Source organism: Cardiocondyla obscurior, unplaced genomic scaffold, assembly GCF_019399895.1.
Source record: "Cardiocondyla obscurior isolate alpha-2009 unplaced genomic scaffold, Cobs3.1 scaffold33_214576_698314, whole genome shotgun sequence".
NCBI lineage: Eukaryota > Metazoa > Arthropoda > Insecta > Hymenoptera > Formicidae > Cardiocondyla > Cardiocondyla obscurior.
This window is the reverse complement of record NW_027228790.1, coordinates 250,232-267,966: the sequence shown is the minus strand read 5'-3', so window position 1 is coordinate 267,966 and position 17,735 is coordinate 250,232. Positions and strand designations below refer to the sequence as shown.

Sequence of the window (17,735 nt, the reverse complement as noted above, 5' to 3'; positions counted from 1 at the left end):
TAAAGACATCGTGTGGCGAGGAACGGAGCCGACGTCGTCCCGTATGTCACCGTCAATAACTCGAACGTACGCACCGGCTCAATCGGGCAATCGCGCCACACGATTCGTTGTAGATGCGTCTGCGAGTCGTGCACGCGTATCTGCCGGTACATTTTAATTACGTCGGCTGAGAAAACGTATTTCCAAACGCGGAAACGCAGCAAGATGGATAGCAAATCTTGCTGCACCGTTGAACCGGTCATGAGGACGTCATTCAATGATACTTCGCGGCTGTCTCTAGTCGACGCGTCGAAGACAACTCGTAGCTTTCCGTTTTGAGCGTCGCCCTTAAAGACGCCGTGATGCGGCAAGTACACGGCGCGCGGATTTTCGATCTCGGAATCCGCTACTAGTTTCATGTGCCCGAGTCGCAAATATTCTTTCATAAATTCCGCGTACGCTGTCTTAAACTGTGCGTCGCGCGCGAACCGCCTCTCGATATTATAAAATCTTTTAACCGCGCTGTCTCGCGAATGGCTCATCGTCATTAGGGCCCCTGGCATTATCGGCAATTTTACGACGTATCTCCCGGTCGCGTCCGTCGCGACATTATTCATGAAATGCGCCTCACACGCTTGTTCATGCAGAGTCCCGCTCGAATGACTCGCGATTTCATCCAAATCCCAAAAACGATTTAAACTCTCGTGAAGTCTTGCGTTTGTGATTGTTGCGTGAAACGCATGCGCTTGGACAGCGACATTCGGTGCATCGCTTACTCGACTGGCCAGAATCCAACCCAGACGAGTTTTCTGCAGCGTGGGATGCGACTGTATTGCTCGGATTTGACCGACACAGAGCAGCTGTCAGAAAAGTTCCGCGCCTATCAACATATCAATTTCGGCAGCTTTAAAGTATTGCGGGTCTGCCAATTGTATGTTCGCGGGTAGATTGATTGTAACGCGTCTTATCGTGACCGCCGGAATCTTGTCCGTGATTCTGTCGGTAACGATGCATTCGATGTCCGCGACGAAGGATCCCGCCCGCGATCGTACCGTAAACCGTGTTGCGCGCGTGGAATTTGTCGTTATCTTCCCTACGCCCGATATTGCTATATTTATCGGCCTCAATGTTAGCGACAATAGTTTTGCCGCTCTCGTGGTGACAAAATTTGTCTGTGATCCTGAATCTAATAAGGCCCTTATCGGTGTGCGCGTATTGTTTTTATTTAGCACGTAGACCATCGCGGTGGACAAAAAAACGTTACTCGCGTCCCCCTCGGTTTCCCCGCGGGTCACCAACGATGTTGACTCGCTCGTGGTCACAGCCGAGCCGCCCGCCGGCGCTCGATCTGTTTTCGATTCACTCGAATCCGTGCTCATACCCCGCTTTAAATGCACTAATGAACTGTGCCGCCCCTTGCAAATCTTGCAGTTTCCCGACGGACACTGCGCCGCCCGATGCGCTGTGGAACGGAGGCAGTTTAAACACATCTTGCGTTTTCTCATTTCGGCGATGCGCTGGTTGACTGAGAGCTCCCCGAAGGCCAAGCACGCGTAAATAGAGTGATCGCCTCGACAATAAGTACACGCGTTCCCGGTCGCGGTCGCGTGCAACGTTTGACGCCGGTTATCGTTTCTTGACATAGCGCGCGTCTTGACGCGCCTTGATGTCGTTGCATCTCTCGCTGACGTCGACTCCAAAACTCGGCTGCAATGCGCCAGAAATTCCGTGAACTGTTTAAATGTCGGCAACGTCGAACCGACTAGCGAATTTTGCCATTCTCTTTGTGTTGTCAGGTCTAATTTTGCGCTCAATATATATATGATTAGATCGTCCCACGATTTCCCCTTACATTTTAGCGAAGTCAATGCTCGCATGTGTCGCAGAACGCTGTCGCACATTCGCCTGATATCTAACGCGTTTTCTTTTTGCAAATGTGGTAATTCCATTAGGCCCTTGATATGCGTGTATACTATCAACCGTTTATTATCGTAACGTTCTTGGAGTAGATCCCAGGCGAGGTCGTAGTTCGCCTCGGAAATCTCCAACGTATCTATTACGGCAAGTGCCTCGCCCGACAACGCTGCCTTTAGATATTGAAATTTTTCAAATTTTGGTAAGGACTCGTTATTGTGCACGGTGCCCTTGAAAGAATCAAAAAACGGAAACCATTGGTCATACTTGCCACTGAAGGTGGGCAAGTTGAGTTTGGGCAGGCGAATGCGCGACCGCGATCCAGCGTCTCCGAATCCGCCGGTTCCGTTTGAATGTTTGAAGCTTCCCGGGCCACCGATCCGCGGTGACGACCGCGCGGAAGTCCCGACGCTGTATGATCTAATTAGTCGAGCAATCTTTGCGCACAGTGTATAAAAAAGTTCCTCAAACGTTTCGCGATCTTTGACCTCGCTCGCATCTATGTCTTCTATGCGCAATTGTATAGCGTTATACTCGTCCCAACACGTGGACAACCGCGTCCGGCGCTCCGACAATTGCTCTCTCGTCAATTCGTCTACGGTGTCCACCGCACACACGTAGGTGTCAATACGCGTGCATGCTCCCTTTAATACAGCACGCCGTTTTTTATTCTGCGCTAGTGCGTTCGCGGCAGCCGCTTCGCTTGCAGCTTGTGATGCGCTCTCGGAGGTCGACATTGTATTTATAATACCGCTTGACTATCACACGCTTGTGTTATCGCGAATCGCGTAGTTGCCACGCTTACAAATTTCGAAAATAATTATTACAAATTATCGGTGCGAATCCTATGCAGCTCACCCTTTCGATGTCACATCTGTTCAGCTCTGAGCCCTCACTGGATGCAGCAGCCGTCCTTCCTTCTCAAATTGAACGTTTGCCTCCGGAACTCCGTTTCGTCTCTCATCGAACGGACGCTCCTGTGTCATGCGGCACCAATCCTCCGTGGCTTTGCTATATTGCACCTCTCGTCAGGCCGCAACGTCAGTCGGTTTCCTCTGGCTTCTCCACCGGTCGTTTATTCCAGACTGAATCCGGCTCGAAGGACCAAATTGTCGTCCAAATGGAGTTTTCAGCTCAGTTTCGTATCTAGTAAAACTCCCAGGTATTTCACTGAGGTTACGAAGTTTAGTTCCTTTCCCCACAGTTTTAAAGGCCTGATGAGTTCCGGTTTGTATTTTCTGGTGAATATTATAGCTGAGGTCTTCTCGGGATTAACCGTCAGTCCCTTAGCCTGACACCAGTTTTGTGTGATGTGACGTCCCAGTGTTCGAAGTGGTTTCGAGACTTGGTTCGACCATGTAATGATGAATAATAATAATTAAAGGGTTCTTCTGCGGTTAAGAAGGCTAAAACTCCAAGATAAAGGTCACTTAATAATTCACTGTAGAGAAGTTGACAATTTGTTCCCAGAGTAGATTTATTACTGAACACAGATTTTTACAACGTTCGATATAAATAGTAAAGTCAGTCGTATGGTTTAACGAATTTACAATATGGGTATTTCTATTTGTATTTCTCTATGTCTCTTGCCAAATTATAGTATGATGCTATAAACAATCTTTCTACTTGAGACCTTCTGAGATTATCTAAAAGCTGAGAGCTTACACTTAAGACCTTTCTGATTTTTACGAGAGAATTTACGAGACCGGTTCAGAGCTTTTTACTAGAGAGCGAGCGCGAGAAAGGTAAAAGGGGGCGCTTGTGGTTTTCTGAACTGCTTATATACTATTTTAGAACAATGGAAAGGAGTAGTTCCGACCTTGTTAATCCTTATTTGGTTACAGTTTTAGATTGGTCTACGTAGGTTCAACCTTGGTTCCTTATATGGTAACGAATTTTGCTATTGGCTTGTAAGGCTGGCCTTGGTTCAAGAAGACGTTTCAACATGACTCAAAGCCATGACTCACAAAGTAAGCTCTGTTTTTTTATTATTTTATCTGATGGCCTTTAAACATACTTTACATAAATTGTCTAAGAAATGTCTTAGAGTATGTTTAAAGTATTAACAAATTCAGTCTTAAACTTTTCCCTTTTTCTTAATACTAATAATATAATATGTATATATATATATACAGGGTGTCCCATACTAAACGGACGTAATTTGAGAAGTAGGTAGAACTGGTCTAGACGAATAGAAAAGTCTTATATCATTTTGTAAAATTTTTATCCGTTATTGAGAAAAAAATTAATTTGTCTAACGCAAGAGCGACAAGGAAGCTACGCGTGAATGAGCGCGACAGACAAGTAGCTAAAAATGGTGCCGTCGCTTGTATAATAAATAAAATTAATTTTTTTCTCAATAACTGTTGAGAATTTTACAAAATGATATAAGACTTTTCTATTCGTCTAGACCAGTTTTACTTACTTCTCAAATTACGTCCGTTTAGTATGAAACACCCTGTATATATATATATATACAAGGTGTCCCAGACATAACGAAGGATACTGGAAGGATAGATGGAATTGATTGAGACAAGTAGAAAAGTCCTGTACCATTTTGCAAAATTTTCAACCGTTATTAAAAAAAAAATTACAATGTATAAATTGTATAGACGTAAGAGCGACAAAGAAGCTACACGTGAGTGAGCGCGACAGACGAATGGCTAGGAATGGCGCCGTCGCTTGTCACGCTCACTCACGCGTAGCTTCCTTGTCGCTCTTACGCCTATACAATTTGTACATTTTAATTTTTTTCTAAATAACGGTTGAAAATTTTGCAAAATGGTACAGGACTTTTCTACTTGTCTCAATTAGTTCTATTTATCCTCCCAGTATCCTTCGTTATGTCTGGGACACCCTGTGTATATATACAGGGTGTCCCAGACATAACGAAGGATACTGGAAGGATAGATGGAATTGATTGAGACAAGTAGAAAAGTCCTGTACCATTTTGCAAAATTCTCAACCGTTATTGAGAAAAAAATTAAAATGTATAAATTGTATAGACGTAAGAGCGACAAAGAAGCTACGCGTGAGTGAGCGCGACAGACGAATGGCTAGGAATGGCGCCGTCGCTTGTCACGCTCACTCACGCGTAGCTTCCTTGTCGCTCTTACGCCTATACAATTTGTACATTTTAATTTTTTTCTAAATAACGGTTGAAAATTTTGCAAAATGGTACAGGACTTTTTTACTTGTCTCAATTAGTTCTATTTATCCTCCCAGTATCCTTCGTTATGTCTGGGACACCCTGTATATATATATATATATAAATATATATATATACAGGGTGTCCCAGTTGATATAAAAAAGTTCTTAGCTGTAGGTTGGGCTTCGAAAAATAAGTAGAAAAGTCCTATACGGTTTTGTAAGTTAGGCGTAAATAACCGAGAAAATAACATGTAAAGATTTGACGCCCCCGTGCGAGTAAGAACGCGCCGCTGAAAGCTACCGAGACGCTGGAAGTACGGCCCATCCCACGCGACTTTACAAAAATCATAGATTGGGCGGTTCGGTTCTTAGGCGAGTCGGAGGACGGTGCGCGGGTAAGGGAAGCGACGACGCATGGTGAGGGAAGAGGTTTGGCCGTCCGAAATCACAGCTTACGCTATTATCGCGTTAATGTATATTATCTATTCAAGCATCGAGCAATGCGCGAAGGAAATTGTAGGGTTTATTTTCTATTCGTGTTCGCAATTATTTACTTGATTTAATGTCTTTATTATTATAACTTTAATAGATAAGCAGCCTGATGAATAAAGTATTATTTTTTAATTGTTTTGACTATGGAAATTCTATTATTGCGGTATGAAAACGCTATCGTTTCCACACCACCTCGCGAGGTAGATAGCTTGGCGCGTTTTTTTTTTAGTGGTGTCCCCAATAGGCCTAATCCACTGTTAAAAATTAGTGCATTAGCTGCTCAAAATGGTTGCCCTGTTGTTGAATGCATAATCGTGCTCTTTGAATAATTTGACGAGTAGCGCGATGTGCTACGTTCGGCGTAATTGTATTGAAGGCCGCTATGATGTTTTCGCGTACCTCTTCTACATTACGATCGCGCACATTTTCCACTCGATTTTTTATGTATCCCCACACAAAATAATCGAGGACGTTAAGATCTGGAGATCATGCTGGCCACGAAATTGGACCATTTCGGCCTATCCACCGATCCGGAAAGTGTCGATCCAAGACCATTCGCGCGCGACGTGAATAATGCGGTGGTGCTCCGTCGTGCTGAAAAATCATCGTTTGCCGCATTTGTAGAGGAAGCTCCTCTAACAAAATTGGAAGATGATTTTCCAAAAATTGTGCGTATCTTTCCCCATCGAGGCGCGGAGGCAAAAAGTACGGACCAATCTGCAAATTAATAATACAAATATTTAAAATTTGGTTTTTTATTATAATTTTTATGTAAGAAAAATACTTACTACTCTATTGCCAATTATTCCTGCCCAGACGTTTAACTTCCATCTAAATTGGAAGGCACACTGACGAACGGCGTGTGGATTTTGATGTTGCCACATAATGAAATTTTTAGAATTAAAAATTCCATTTGGAGTAAAAATTGCCTCGTCGCTCCATAAAATATTGTCAGGAAACGTCTCATCTTGACGACATTGAGCTAAAAAGACTGTCAACATACATTATTAATTATTATTAATTGAGAAATTAAATTAATTATAAGTATCAGTTATAACAAAGTATACATACATATGTACACGTTAGACAAATGTATGTATACGCGTTCTCAACGTATTTAGAGTCAAGCAGGTCGACTAAATGTTGTCGCGTCGATTGTGTACGTACATAACGTTTACATCGACCTGCTTGTCTAACAAGATTAAATGTTTTTTTCAAATTAAATGAAAACGATCAAATTGCTTGCAAGATTCACGATTCTGATAATAAAACAACGAATTGCTCGAATTAGATTTAACAAAAGAGTTTGCGCGTCGATCGTTTTATTCGCTTTTCATGTATTTTGTCAAAACAATGAGTTTTAAGAAATGAAAAATATAAATACCTTGACAAAGATTGCGCGTTGCATCTGGTCCCGTGGGAGAAGATGTTGCACCCGTTGGTAGTGAAACGGATGCAATCCATCCTCTCGTATCACGCGGTGCACTAATTGTCTTGATACACCCACATTTTCAGCCACGCGCCGCACACTATTCGTCGGATCATTTTCGAACTTGTTTAGAATTGCTTCCTCACGATTAATGTTCCGACGAATACCGCGATCAAATTGCACTAAATGTTGTTTCTGCACACTGACAAAACCCGTATTTCGCGCACGCCGAACGCATCTTAAAATTGTCCCAACCGTTGGATGGGCTCGGTTGGGAAATCTTTCGCGATAAATACGGGCTGCTTCTAACGCGTTTTCGTGAGCCATCCCGTAACAGATTAACATATCTGTGTACTCACTAGCTGTATACCGCATTTTTCAATATAAAATTGAAAGCACTTAATGTCTCGCAACACGTTCGTACAAAGAAGCACTCGACTGTTAAAAGAAACAACAATTTAAAGTTATAAATATTGCTTGTGCTGCTTTTGTAACAAGGCGCCTAATATTATAACTAATAATTTTAATACCGGTCGGTAAATACATTCAACTTTTGCGTGTTAATTTTCATTAACAAAAATTTATTTCGTTTTCTTGTATAATTTTTGTTTAATTTTTTATTTTTTTGAATAAAATTGACCACTCGCAAAAGTTGAATGTATTTACCAACCGGTATTAAAATTATTAGTTATAATATTAGGCGCCTTGTTACAAAAGCAGCACAAGCAATATTTATAACTTTAAATTGTTGTTTCTTTTAACAGTCGAGTGCTTCTTTGTACGAACGTGTTGCGAGACATTAAGTGCTTTCAATTTTATATTGAAAAATGCGGTATACAGCTAGTGAGTACACAGATATGTTAATCTGTTACGGGATGGCTCACGAAAACGCGTTAGAAGCAGCCCGTATTTATCGCGAAAGATTTTCCAACCGAGCCCATCCAACGGTTGGGACAATTTTAAGATGCGTTCGGCGTGCGCGAAATACGGGTTTTGTCAGTGTGCAGAAACAACATTTAGTGCAATTTGATCGCGGTATTCGTCGGAACATTAATCGTGAGGAAGCAATTCTAAACAAGTTCGAAAATGATCCGACGAATAGTGTGCGGCGCGTGGCTGAAATTGTGGGTGTGTCGAGACGATTAGTGCACCGCGTGATACAAGAGGATGGATTGTACCCGTATCATTACCAACGGGTGCAACATTTTCTCCTACGGGACCAGATGCAACGCGCAATCGTTTGTCAAGGTATTTATATTTTTTCATTTCTTAAAACTCATTGTTTTGACAAAATACATGAAAAAGCGAATAAAACGATTCACGCGCAAACTCTTTTGTTAAATCTAATTCGAGCAATTCGTTGTTTTATTATCAAAATCGTGAATCTTGCAAGCAACTTGATCGTTTTCATTTAATTTGAAAAAACATTTAATTCTGTTAGACAAGCAGGTCGATGTAAACGTTATGTACGTACACAATCGACGCGACAATATTTAGTCCATCTGCTTGACTCTAAATACGTTGAGAACGCGTATACATACATTTGTCTAACGAGTACATATGTATGTATACTTTGTTATAACTGATACTTATATTCAATTTAATTTCTCAATTAATAATAATTAATAATGTATGTTGATAGTCTTCCTAGCTCAATGTCGTCAAGATGAGACGTTTCCTAACCGTATTTTATGGAGCAACGAGGCAATTTTTACACCAAATGAAATTTTTAATTTTAAAAATTTCATAATGTGGCAATACCAAAATCCACACGCCGTCCGTCAGTGTGCCTTCCAATTTAAATGGAAGTTAAACGTCTGGGCAGGAATAATTGGCAATAGAGTAGTAAGTAAGTAGGGAATAAACACGGGGTCTAACCCAGGAGCGTTGAGGGAAGCGAGGGGACGGGGGAAAAAATCCACGATGATAGGAGCGCGGGGAGAGGTAGCCGTAGGTGGAAAGAGACGGGGGGGGGTATCTGTCGCCCATTCATATCCCTCCCCCGTCTCTTCCCACCTACGGCTACCTCTCCCCGCGCTCCTCTCATCACGGATTTTTTTCCCCCGTCCCCTCGCCTCCCTCAACGCTCCTGAGTTAGAAACCCGTGTTTATTCCCCCTCACAACACCCCGCGCTAGCAACAACCGTTAATATATTACAAATACAATAAAAAAACTTACGTTTTTAATTTTGTTGTATTCTTTTTATTGGTAGCAGTTTGCTGTCCGCCAAAACGGATTGTTTTATGTGGGTGCACAAGTTTATCTGCTTATCAAGTACATATATGCGCTCGTCACTCACGGGATTTTCAGGAATTGAACGAAGAGTTCTGTCTAATATTAATATTCCACCACGGCTGCTTTCACGACATAAGCGATTGTCTAAATATAAGCTAAATTGAGCTAAACTGTGATTTTGGTGTGTATCACACCACACACCGCCTGTACTGAATGGGGTACGATCCCCCAACTCGCGACGCGCAAGAATATGCAGTAGCGACGAACACTTTTCCATTTGAGAGAAATTAGACGTTACACTTGAAAAAATCAGCATACGACTGACAGGCTACAGCTGTGAGCTCACTGCAGACAGTCAGAAAGTAAAACGAAAGCATTTTTTTATCAACAGCAGTCCCGAAGGTGTGACATATACTCATGCAAATCTTTTTACAGCGTTTAGCACGTTTGAAACTTAAGATGCATTTTATCATGCAATGAGAGATTAAGAAATTATTTCATTTAAAAAGATGTATCTCGAAAAATGCGACATATACTTATGCAAATTTTTCTTATAGCTACACGTTTGAAACTCAAGATGCATTCTTGCACATAATGTGAAATTATTTTATATTAAAAATATAAATTTGCAAATATTTTTTTCTTATAAACAATATATTTAATATAAACATTATTGAAATATAATATAAACATTTAAAACATATACTCATGCGAATCTTTCTTTGAAATTTTTTTATCATCTACTATCCTAAGGTGTGACATATACCCGTGCGAATCACTTTAAGAAAAAAATGCTGTCAAATCGACACGTGTTAAAAAATGCATTAATATGCAAAAATGTATATATAAAGAGAGACTGTGAGATGAAAATCTATCTAGTTGTGAAACATCGTAGTTTTGAGATGCATTTAACTGTAAAGTTTTTTTTGTTAAAAAAGAAAAAGTGAGTGACTCATTTTACAATGATTGTATAGAGAATCATATTAATGTGGTATATCCAGCCATTGGGGTAAGTATTATCACGTAAAAAATACAAATTATTTTAATAAACAAAAAATGTATCATAATACTTTTTTCAGCGCATATACATAGACAGCGAGCCATTTGACGAGGTGCAAATTAGACATGTTGTAAAAATAAAAATTCCACGCATACAGCCCGTAAGTCATCTTTACACAAAAATATATTTGAATAATAAAAGAATATAGAAATAAAAATAATTTAATTTTTTTAATTTTTAGGAATGGATTGATCCAGAAGAAATACATATAAAAGGATTTATAAATATAAAAAAAAAATACTCAATTAAAAATGAACGCTATCGTGATAGACAATATAATATATATATATATATATGGATGGGCCCTCATGAAGGTGGCGATGTCTTCGGGCTGCGCCGCTTATTTGATATGGAGGAGGACATCGCCTTTGCGCCGGAAAGTTGGAGTTAGGTAAAAATAAATATATATTCTTTAATATATATTCTTTAATATATATTGTATTTTTTAATTTATAATTATATATTTTTCAGCTCCAAAAACTTGATTTTAGATTAAGAAACATAAAATGTATATATTTTTATTCTAAATATTGTTATATGTAAGGAGATGCTTATAAAGAAATATTATTAGTATGGTTAAGTTTTTGTAGAGATTTAAAGAATGTAAGGAGACGAATGTATCTCGAAAAGTGAATAAAACATTATTACTTACTATTCTAAATATTATATATTTGTTAAAAATTTTTTTATAAATATTAATATATTTTATAAAAATAAAAAAACATATTTTTTACATAAAAATAATTTTTATTTTAATCTTTACAACTCCTCCTGACACCACAACCACTAATTAAATATTTTAAGGTGCTACACTTCATCACCATCCGCTAACAGAAATTTTTTTATTAAAATTTTTTATTAAAATTTTTTACAACTTTTTGATGCTCCAGTTAAATATTTTTAAATACATTTTGTAAAGCGCAATGCGTAAGATGATTATTAATAGAATCTAAAATATTTTGTAAGATTCGGCATCTTCATTATCTGCGTCTAAGGTTTCAATGATGTGGTCTTCTCTAACATCACCGTCGAGCATATCAGCCATGTACGTTTCTCATATCCTTTGATATAAGATGCTACACTTCATCGCCATCCCCGTTAACATAAATTTTTTTTAATCTTTATAATTCCTTTTGACGCTGCGACCACCAGTTGAATATTTTAAATACATTCTGTAAAGCGCAATGCGTAAGATGATTTCCGCATCGCACAGTATTAATAGTATCTAAAATATTTAAAGATTCAATATCTTCATAATCAGCGTCTAAGGTTTCAATGGTGTAATCTTCTCTAACATCATCGTCGAGCATATCAGCCAACCATGCACATTTCTCATATCCTTTGACGTATATAAGACGTGACTTCATCACCGTCTACACCTGTTACAGCTGTTGTAATTAATTGTTTTGCCATGTTGTATGGCACGGTTCCTTCTTCCCATGACAATGTATGATGATATTTTATTGTCCAAGAAATGCATGATTTTTCAGATTGCGCTAAAAAATTCCAAGGCACTGGATTTTTAAAGATATAATGAGTTAGAACAGTACCCTCTCTTAGCACTGCAACTTCTTTTACAATAAATCGCCGTCCAATATTAAAACCTTGAAGATCAACAAACGTTGGCGCAATCATGATGAACGCGTGTTTGAAACAATAATGATGTGTAGTGTCACGATAATTCTTATTCTCTCCTCCCCGAGGAGGAGAGTCGTGAACAAAAAGGGACTACCGTGCACGGACGAAAAATCCGTGCACCGACGTGCCACGAGGGGTAGGGAGGGAGGAGGGGTCGCGGTACCTCGGCCGTATTCCGGCGCGGGACGGCGGAATCTCGCACGAACACGATTTTTGGGCGCCAGGCACGGGCTTCGCCGTGCCGATTTTTATCTCGGACTAGTTATCCGGTCCTCGACAATTCCTACCGAATTCGAATCGCCGTCACGCGCGGGGGCTAGCCCATCCGAACGGAGAGGGGCGGGGTATAGCGCGCGGAATTCTCGGACAAACGGGAACGACGACACAAAATAAGGCGTACGCGAACACGACCATAAACAGAGGATCCGTTTATTATGTTCAACGGAACAAACAAATATATAAAAAAAATTAACAAAAATTAAAATAAGCGTACGAGAGCTAGATCTTCTCGCGTCGGCCCTGGATGTTGTGGTGCCGGCCACGCGTCTCCCCTGCACGCAACGTGCCTCCACGGGACACCGCGACACGAAAGACTCTCACGGAAAATCGCCTGTCGTTCACGAAATCGCGGTAGATCTCTTTCGGCCTCGGCCGCTGCCGAGGGCTCTCCGTGCGGGCACGACGTACGAACACCCTACGACCGCTAAAATCGCGCAATTCGGATAACCTGGCCCAGTATTTCCCGCGGGATCCAACCCCCCCGGCTCTTAGACGCCCGTCGGCAGCCACTCTCTAACACTACGTCTTTGCCTCGCGACAAAGATCCACCAAACAAAAGATACTAACGGGCCCGCGTGCCCGTTTTACGTGGCCGGGTATCGTCCAGAGCCGTGTCGGTCTTCCCGGGAGGCAGAGGGCTGTACAATATATAATAATTCCGCAATGCGGGTGGAAGATCTCACCGAATAAACGCCTGGACCTCTCTAGTCGTCCTCGCTCTCCCTCGCACTCTCGCTCTCTCGCTCTCGCTCTCGCTCGGGCCCTCGCTCTAATTCTCGCTCGCCAATCTTTTCCTATCGCACGCCTAGCACGCCGGTCGACACGGAAGAGAGCGAGGACCGCGCGAATTTTCGGCACGAGGCCCGGCGCATCCCCACTCTCGCGTCTCGCGGATTTTTCCGCGCTACGTTGCCGATTTCCCGCGTAAGCCGCTGCCCTCACAGAGCCCTATCGGTACTAGCCGGTTGGCGCGGGTTTCGGATCGTCCGTTGTCGCAACCATTCTTCCGCAGGTGGTTTTCGGCGTGGAAAGGTGCAGGCGACAAGCCTCCTCCACGGTTCTCGGGATGGGTGGCCTCCCATCCTGGGCCCGTATCCGGTCACCCCTTTCTTCCGGAAGTTGGCGCCCCCGCCTATGGCCCGTTCCTCTCGCGTCAAGGACAGTCGGCAATCTCGGCCACATACGGTAACAACAAAATCCAGCATCGCGATCGTTAATTACCGCCTCAAAACCAAACACGAACCCTCCGGAGATTCCCGCGCCCCCCCCCCCTTTCCGCTTTCTACGCTACGGCGGTTCGTCCAACGCCGCTGCGTTTGTGACGGCCGCGGGGAGCTGCGACGAAGCAGCCAAAACCGCCACGTCACAGTAGATAAAATTGTTTCTTTATATATGATAAAAACTGCTGATATAGCAATTTTATAAGACCTTGCGCACAACGTTAGACAGTGGACTATATTCAACTATGCGATCATGTAAAATAAGACAATATGCGGTTGTATTTGCAGGAACATTTTCCTTGCAATCAAATTCTAATCGCACGTCTACAGTGGCGCTTTTGATTGACTCGTTCTGTCGAGAGCAATCGATAACAACAAATGGTCCATATGATAGAAATGCTGCTACATTGCAAAAAGCCTCATAAGAACTGTTGCCATAATAAGCTTTACGAAAACGTATATACATATCATAAAGAATGGCGTATCTTTTTTTGTCAAAATCTAAATTCAGATCATCATATGGATAATATTCAGAGTTGAGAAAAAGTTTCACATTCGCTAATTTACAGTCATCAAAAATGGTTGATTTTTTAGACATAACGTTTTTGCGATCGGTTTGCAGAGCAAAGATAACGTATGGAGGTTTTTCAAGTTGCGTTGCAGCCTTAACGGCCCAAGAATGTTTTGTAGTACTCTGCAAAAGAGGATATTCATACAAATCCCATGAGCGAAAAGTCATGCTTAAATATCGCCCACTATCCAAAGTTCGCAGCATGGATAATTTATTGACCTCATTTAATATGACATGAGACATTCGCCACTGTATTTTATGCAATTCAATTTCTGGCTCTAATTTCGAATCTCCAATAATGGAATTATTATCATTGCGAGCGCGTATTAAAATTAATTCATGGCGAGCGTTGACAACCACTCGTTTATAATCTTCACAGAAACCTAACAATATACTGAGGGGTACACAAAAATTAAAGAATCCTTCTGACGTAGTTGATGTTTCACTCCATCCAGCATTTTGCAGCATCACAGCATTATCAGATGTTAGCGATATATAATTTTTAAGAGTGCTAGTTATTCCAACGTTTCTGTTGCGATCAATTTCTACACCATTGAGTTCATAACGAATTTCATCGAACATAAACGCTACACAATTATTTCCTAGCGCAGCTGTTAACTTATCGTCAGGTTTTTTTATTTTTATTTTTCCCTCAATATAGAGAAAACTGTCACATGGCAACGTATACAAATCCTGTTGTTGTATTGGTATCCGTATTTCATCATTATATCCAAACGTTGTGTTAGCATATGGGTTGTACGTATGAGTTTCAATTTTAACAATATGTTACGTTCTCGGACTCCACATCTCCTTTTTTCCGACACGCGTTCAATAAATTAGATAAAAAGAGTAAACCGTGACTATTTGGTGACGAGAGAGAACTTTCAGGCTTCCAGAAGAAATAATTTACACTCCGAAATCCTTATTGCCGGATGCTTAAATGAAACTTAGAACAATCACGGCATAGATACCGACGGAAAACTTAAACAGAAAACTCTTCAAAGAATATTAGAAGGAACCTAAAACGATTTGAAATCAATATCAAATATCTGGCGATAAGTGAAGCACTTAAGATCGCAACTATGAAGCATAAACAAACGAAGGGGGTGAAAGCTCTGCAGTCATAAGAATATGACACGCGACCGGATCCCATAAACAAACGCGACCCGGTGATAACGAAAAGGGGGTCCTTAGGAATTTTCTCCCGACTATTAATGACAATATTCTGGAAGGTTAGAAGGGGAAGCCATGCGGGCGGAGTGTCGCACAACCGAGTTTTTTCTCTCGAGCCAATAGATATCGGGAACTCCTCACCACTAATTAAAAATCTAAGGACGAAAACTAGAGCTTAAAAAAATCAGAGAAGGGATGAGATCCGAATAACCAATAATTAAGAAAAGGAAAAGTGGAGGGACATGGCCGCCAAATCAGAGCACTGACTCTTTCAAAAATGGAAATCCGGCGCTAGCACACCCCTTTTCCAAGGTTATAAAACCGCGTGTTCCAGCGGGACTCGCTCTCATTCAGTCTCTGAATTTTTTCTCGATAATATCATTGTTACTGTGTGTGACTTGTGACTCACTGCTGAGCCGATTTTTATAAAGAAGTTGCAAGGGACTCGTCCAAGAGCAACCGAAGACATCGAAAAGTAAGTCTCATTATTTCATTTAACCACATTACTTTCTCCCCTTTTAAATGATTCCACTAAAATTCTAAAGTTCTAAAATTCTTATTCTTAAAAATGAATGACGTGGGTATTGCCAGGGTGCCGTTTGCGCTTTCCGAAGTAGGTATCTCTCTAGAATCCTTTGAATTCTCCCTTGATTCGGTTCGGTTAATGGGTCTCCTCCTGTCAGAGGTTACGATATGCTGCCAGTAAATGGTGACTATCTAAACTTTAGCTCGAGTGATGGCCTATCCGGACAGAGGTACCGGGAGAATTTTCGAAGCGATCTATTGAGAGATCCGGAAGGAAGAATGCGGCGTGTTGCCCTGACATATTTCCCGCTTTAAACATTTTATTAAAATCAAACTCAAATTGATACCTTTTAGTGGAATCAAGAAATCTTCGATCCATCAAGAAAAGCCGCGCCCGAAGAAATCGTAAAATACGTGAATTGCGAAAACTGGTTCAAAGTTTCTTTGTCCAGTTCTTATTCGCGGCAGCGCCAAGGGAGGTCACACCGGAACCTTCGAAAGTCAGATCAGAGCGGTCGTGGTCTCCTCTGCCCATCGTACCTCCCAACTCACCGAGTAACAGCGAAGACATTGAGTCAGAGAAGAATACTCCGGCGCAAACACCATCGCCGTCGCGTTCGAGGTCGACTTCATCGCCTCAACCTGAGCCGGAGCTGTTCCGCCCTACCACTCCGTCCTATACTCCAGACGTTTCCTTGAATTCCTCCGGACCTTCTCCTAGAGTTGCTCCTAGAGCATCCTCCTCTCCCACCCGGTCACCGACTCCTTATCCTGGGGAACCCGAGGAGGTCGACTCCTTTGCCGAGGACGAAACCATCTCCTGGCATGAGCCTGACAGCCCGGAACATTCCCCTTCCCCCGCCCCGAGCGTAGAGTTCCTGGAGAAGCAAGAGGAACCGAGAGAAGTCGTAGACCCTCTCCTCGAATTCCTCCGGAGCACCTGCACTCCGTGGACGGAACCCGTCCCGGAAAGGGCCTATACAATAGGCCCTGACTTCTTTGATCCTGAGGAGATCAGGAGGGAAGCCAGAAGAGCGACTCCTGATCATAACATTCTCATTTATTATCCCGGGGTGGAACATCCCTTCCTGGCTCCGATCAGGTTGATCGACAGGGTATTTCCGAGGTCGACGGCCCGGATAACAGAAATCGTAGAGATAGATTTAGAGTAATGCCTTCCATCTTAAATTATTATTGTTAGTTCTAAATCCTATAATTAATACATTTCCTTTTTCTCTTTTCTTTTTTTTGTAAATTTTAAAATGTTTAAATTATATCTTTTATTAAGTCCTCTTCCTCTTTCTTTTTATATCATTATCTCACTAAATTCGTTTAATCTGTTTTTTTTATTCTAAATTTGTATTTTAATTAAGATTAAAATTGTCCACTACATTACTGAAATCTCAGAAACAGTTATTTCAACTTAACCCAAGTATCCTTTGTTGCGAAAAACCACCTCAAGTTCTATCTCAGGGAATAAGGATTAAATTTCTTTCCCTAAAAAGAACAAATACTACGCGCTAGTTTCTCCACGCAATCGACTCGAACCCATTCCTAGTGCGTTTACGCGTGGCCCCTCCAAATACGCGCCACGCAAGAATCGGCTATTACGTCACTCTCCAAGCCCCTTCCTCCTCCTTACCTACTCTCGTGCCTTTTCCTAAGCATCCGAGGAGCGGTAAATGAACTCACTCAAAATTTCCAACCTTTGACGTAACAAATACTATTGTCAAAGATCGGCTTAACATCAATAATCAATATATCAGCCATTTTTAGATGTTGCACACAATGAAACCCAATGATTTTAAAAATTCTACGTTTGATGTAGTAAGTTTTTTCTTCAATAATTGAACCCCTTTGGTGGAAGCTGTGTATTTAGTTTGTCTCACGTTCGACGTTTTATTCAAAACGAGCATCTCACACTAAAGTCGTCTCCGCACATGCAGTCTCACGGTAATTTCTTCGCCACGAAAATCAAGCAATCGTCCGTTCTGATCTACAATGCAAATCGTGAAATCAGTAACGCTTTGTACGACGACTGGAAGGTAAATGATCTGTGTTGGAGTTTC

At 41.5% G+C, this 17,735-nt stretch overlaps 2 protein-coding genes and 1 pseudogene across 2 annotated transcripts; 1 reads left to right on the top strand and 2 right to left on the bottom strand.

Annotated features, from left to right (window-relative positions):
• Window positions 1–5,693: 5,693 nt before the first annotated feature.
• Window positions 5,694–6,591, bottom strand: LOC139112664 (uncharacterized; annotated as a pseudogene).
• Window positions 6,592–13,596: 7,005 nt separating this feature from the next.
• Window positions 13,597–14,550, bottom strand: LOC139112645 (uncharacterized). The gene is made up of 2 exons (XM_070673725.1): window positions 14,364–14,550; window positions 13,597–14,258 (listed from the first exon to the last, which is right to left on the bottom strand). The coding sequence occupies exons 1-2, from the start codon at window positions 14,548–14,550 to the stop codon at window positions 13,597–13,599; spliced, it is 849 nt and encodes a 282-aa protein (XP_070529826.1).
• Window positions 14,551–15,877: 1,327 nt separating this feature from the next.
• On the top strand, window positions 15,878–16,838 carry LOC139112644 (uncharacterized). Its single transcript, XM_070673723.1, has 2 exons — window positions 15,878–15,896; window positions 16,021–16,838. The coding sequence occupies exons 1-2, from the start codon at window positions 15,878–15,880 to the stop codon at window positions 16,836–16,838; spliced, it is 837 nt and encodes a 278-aa protein (XP_070529824.1).
• Window positions 16,839–17,735: the final 897 nt, after the last annotated feature.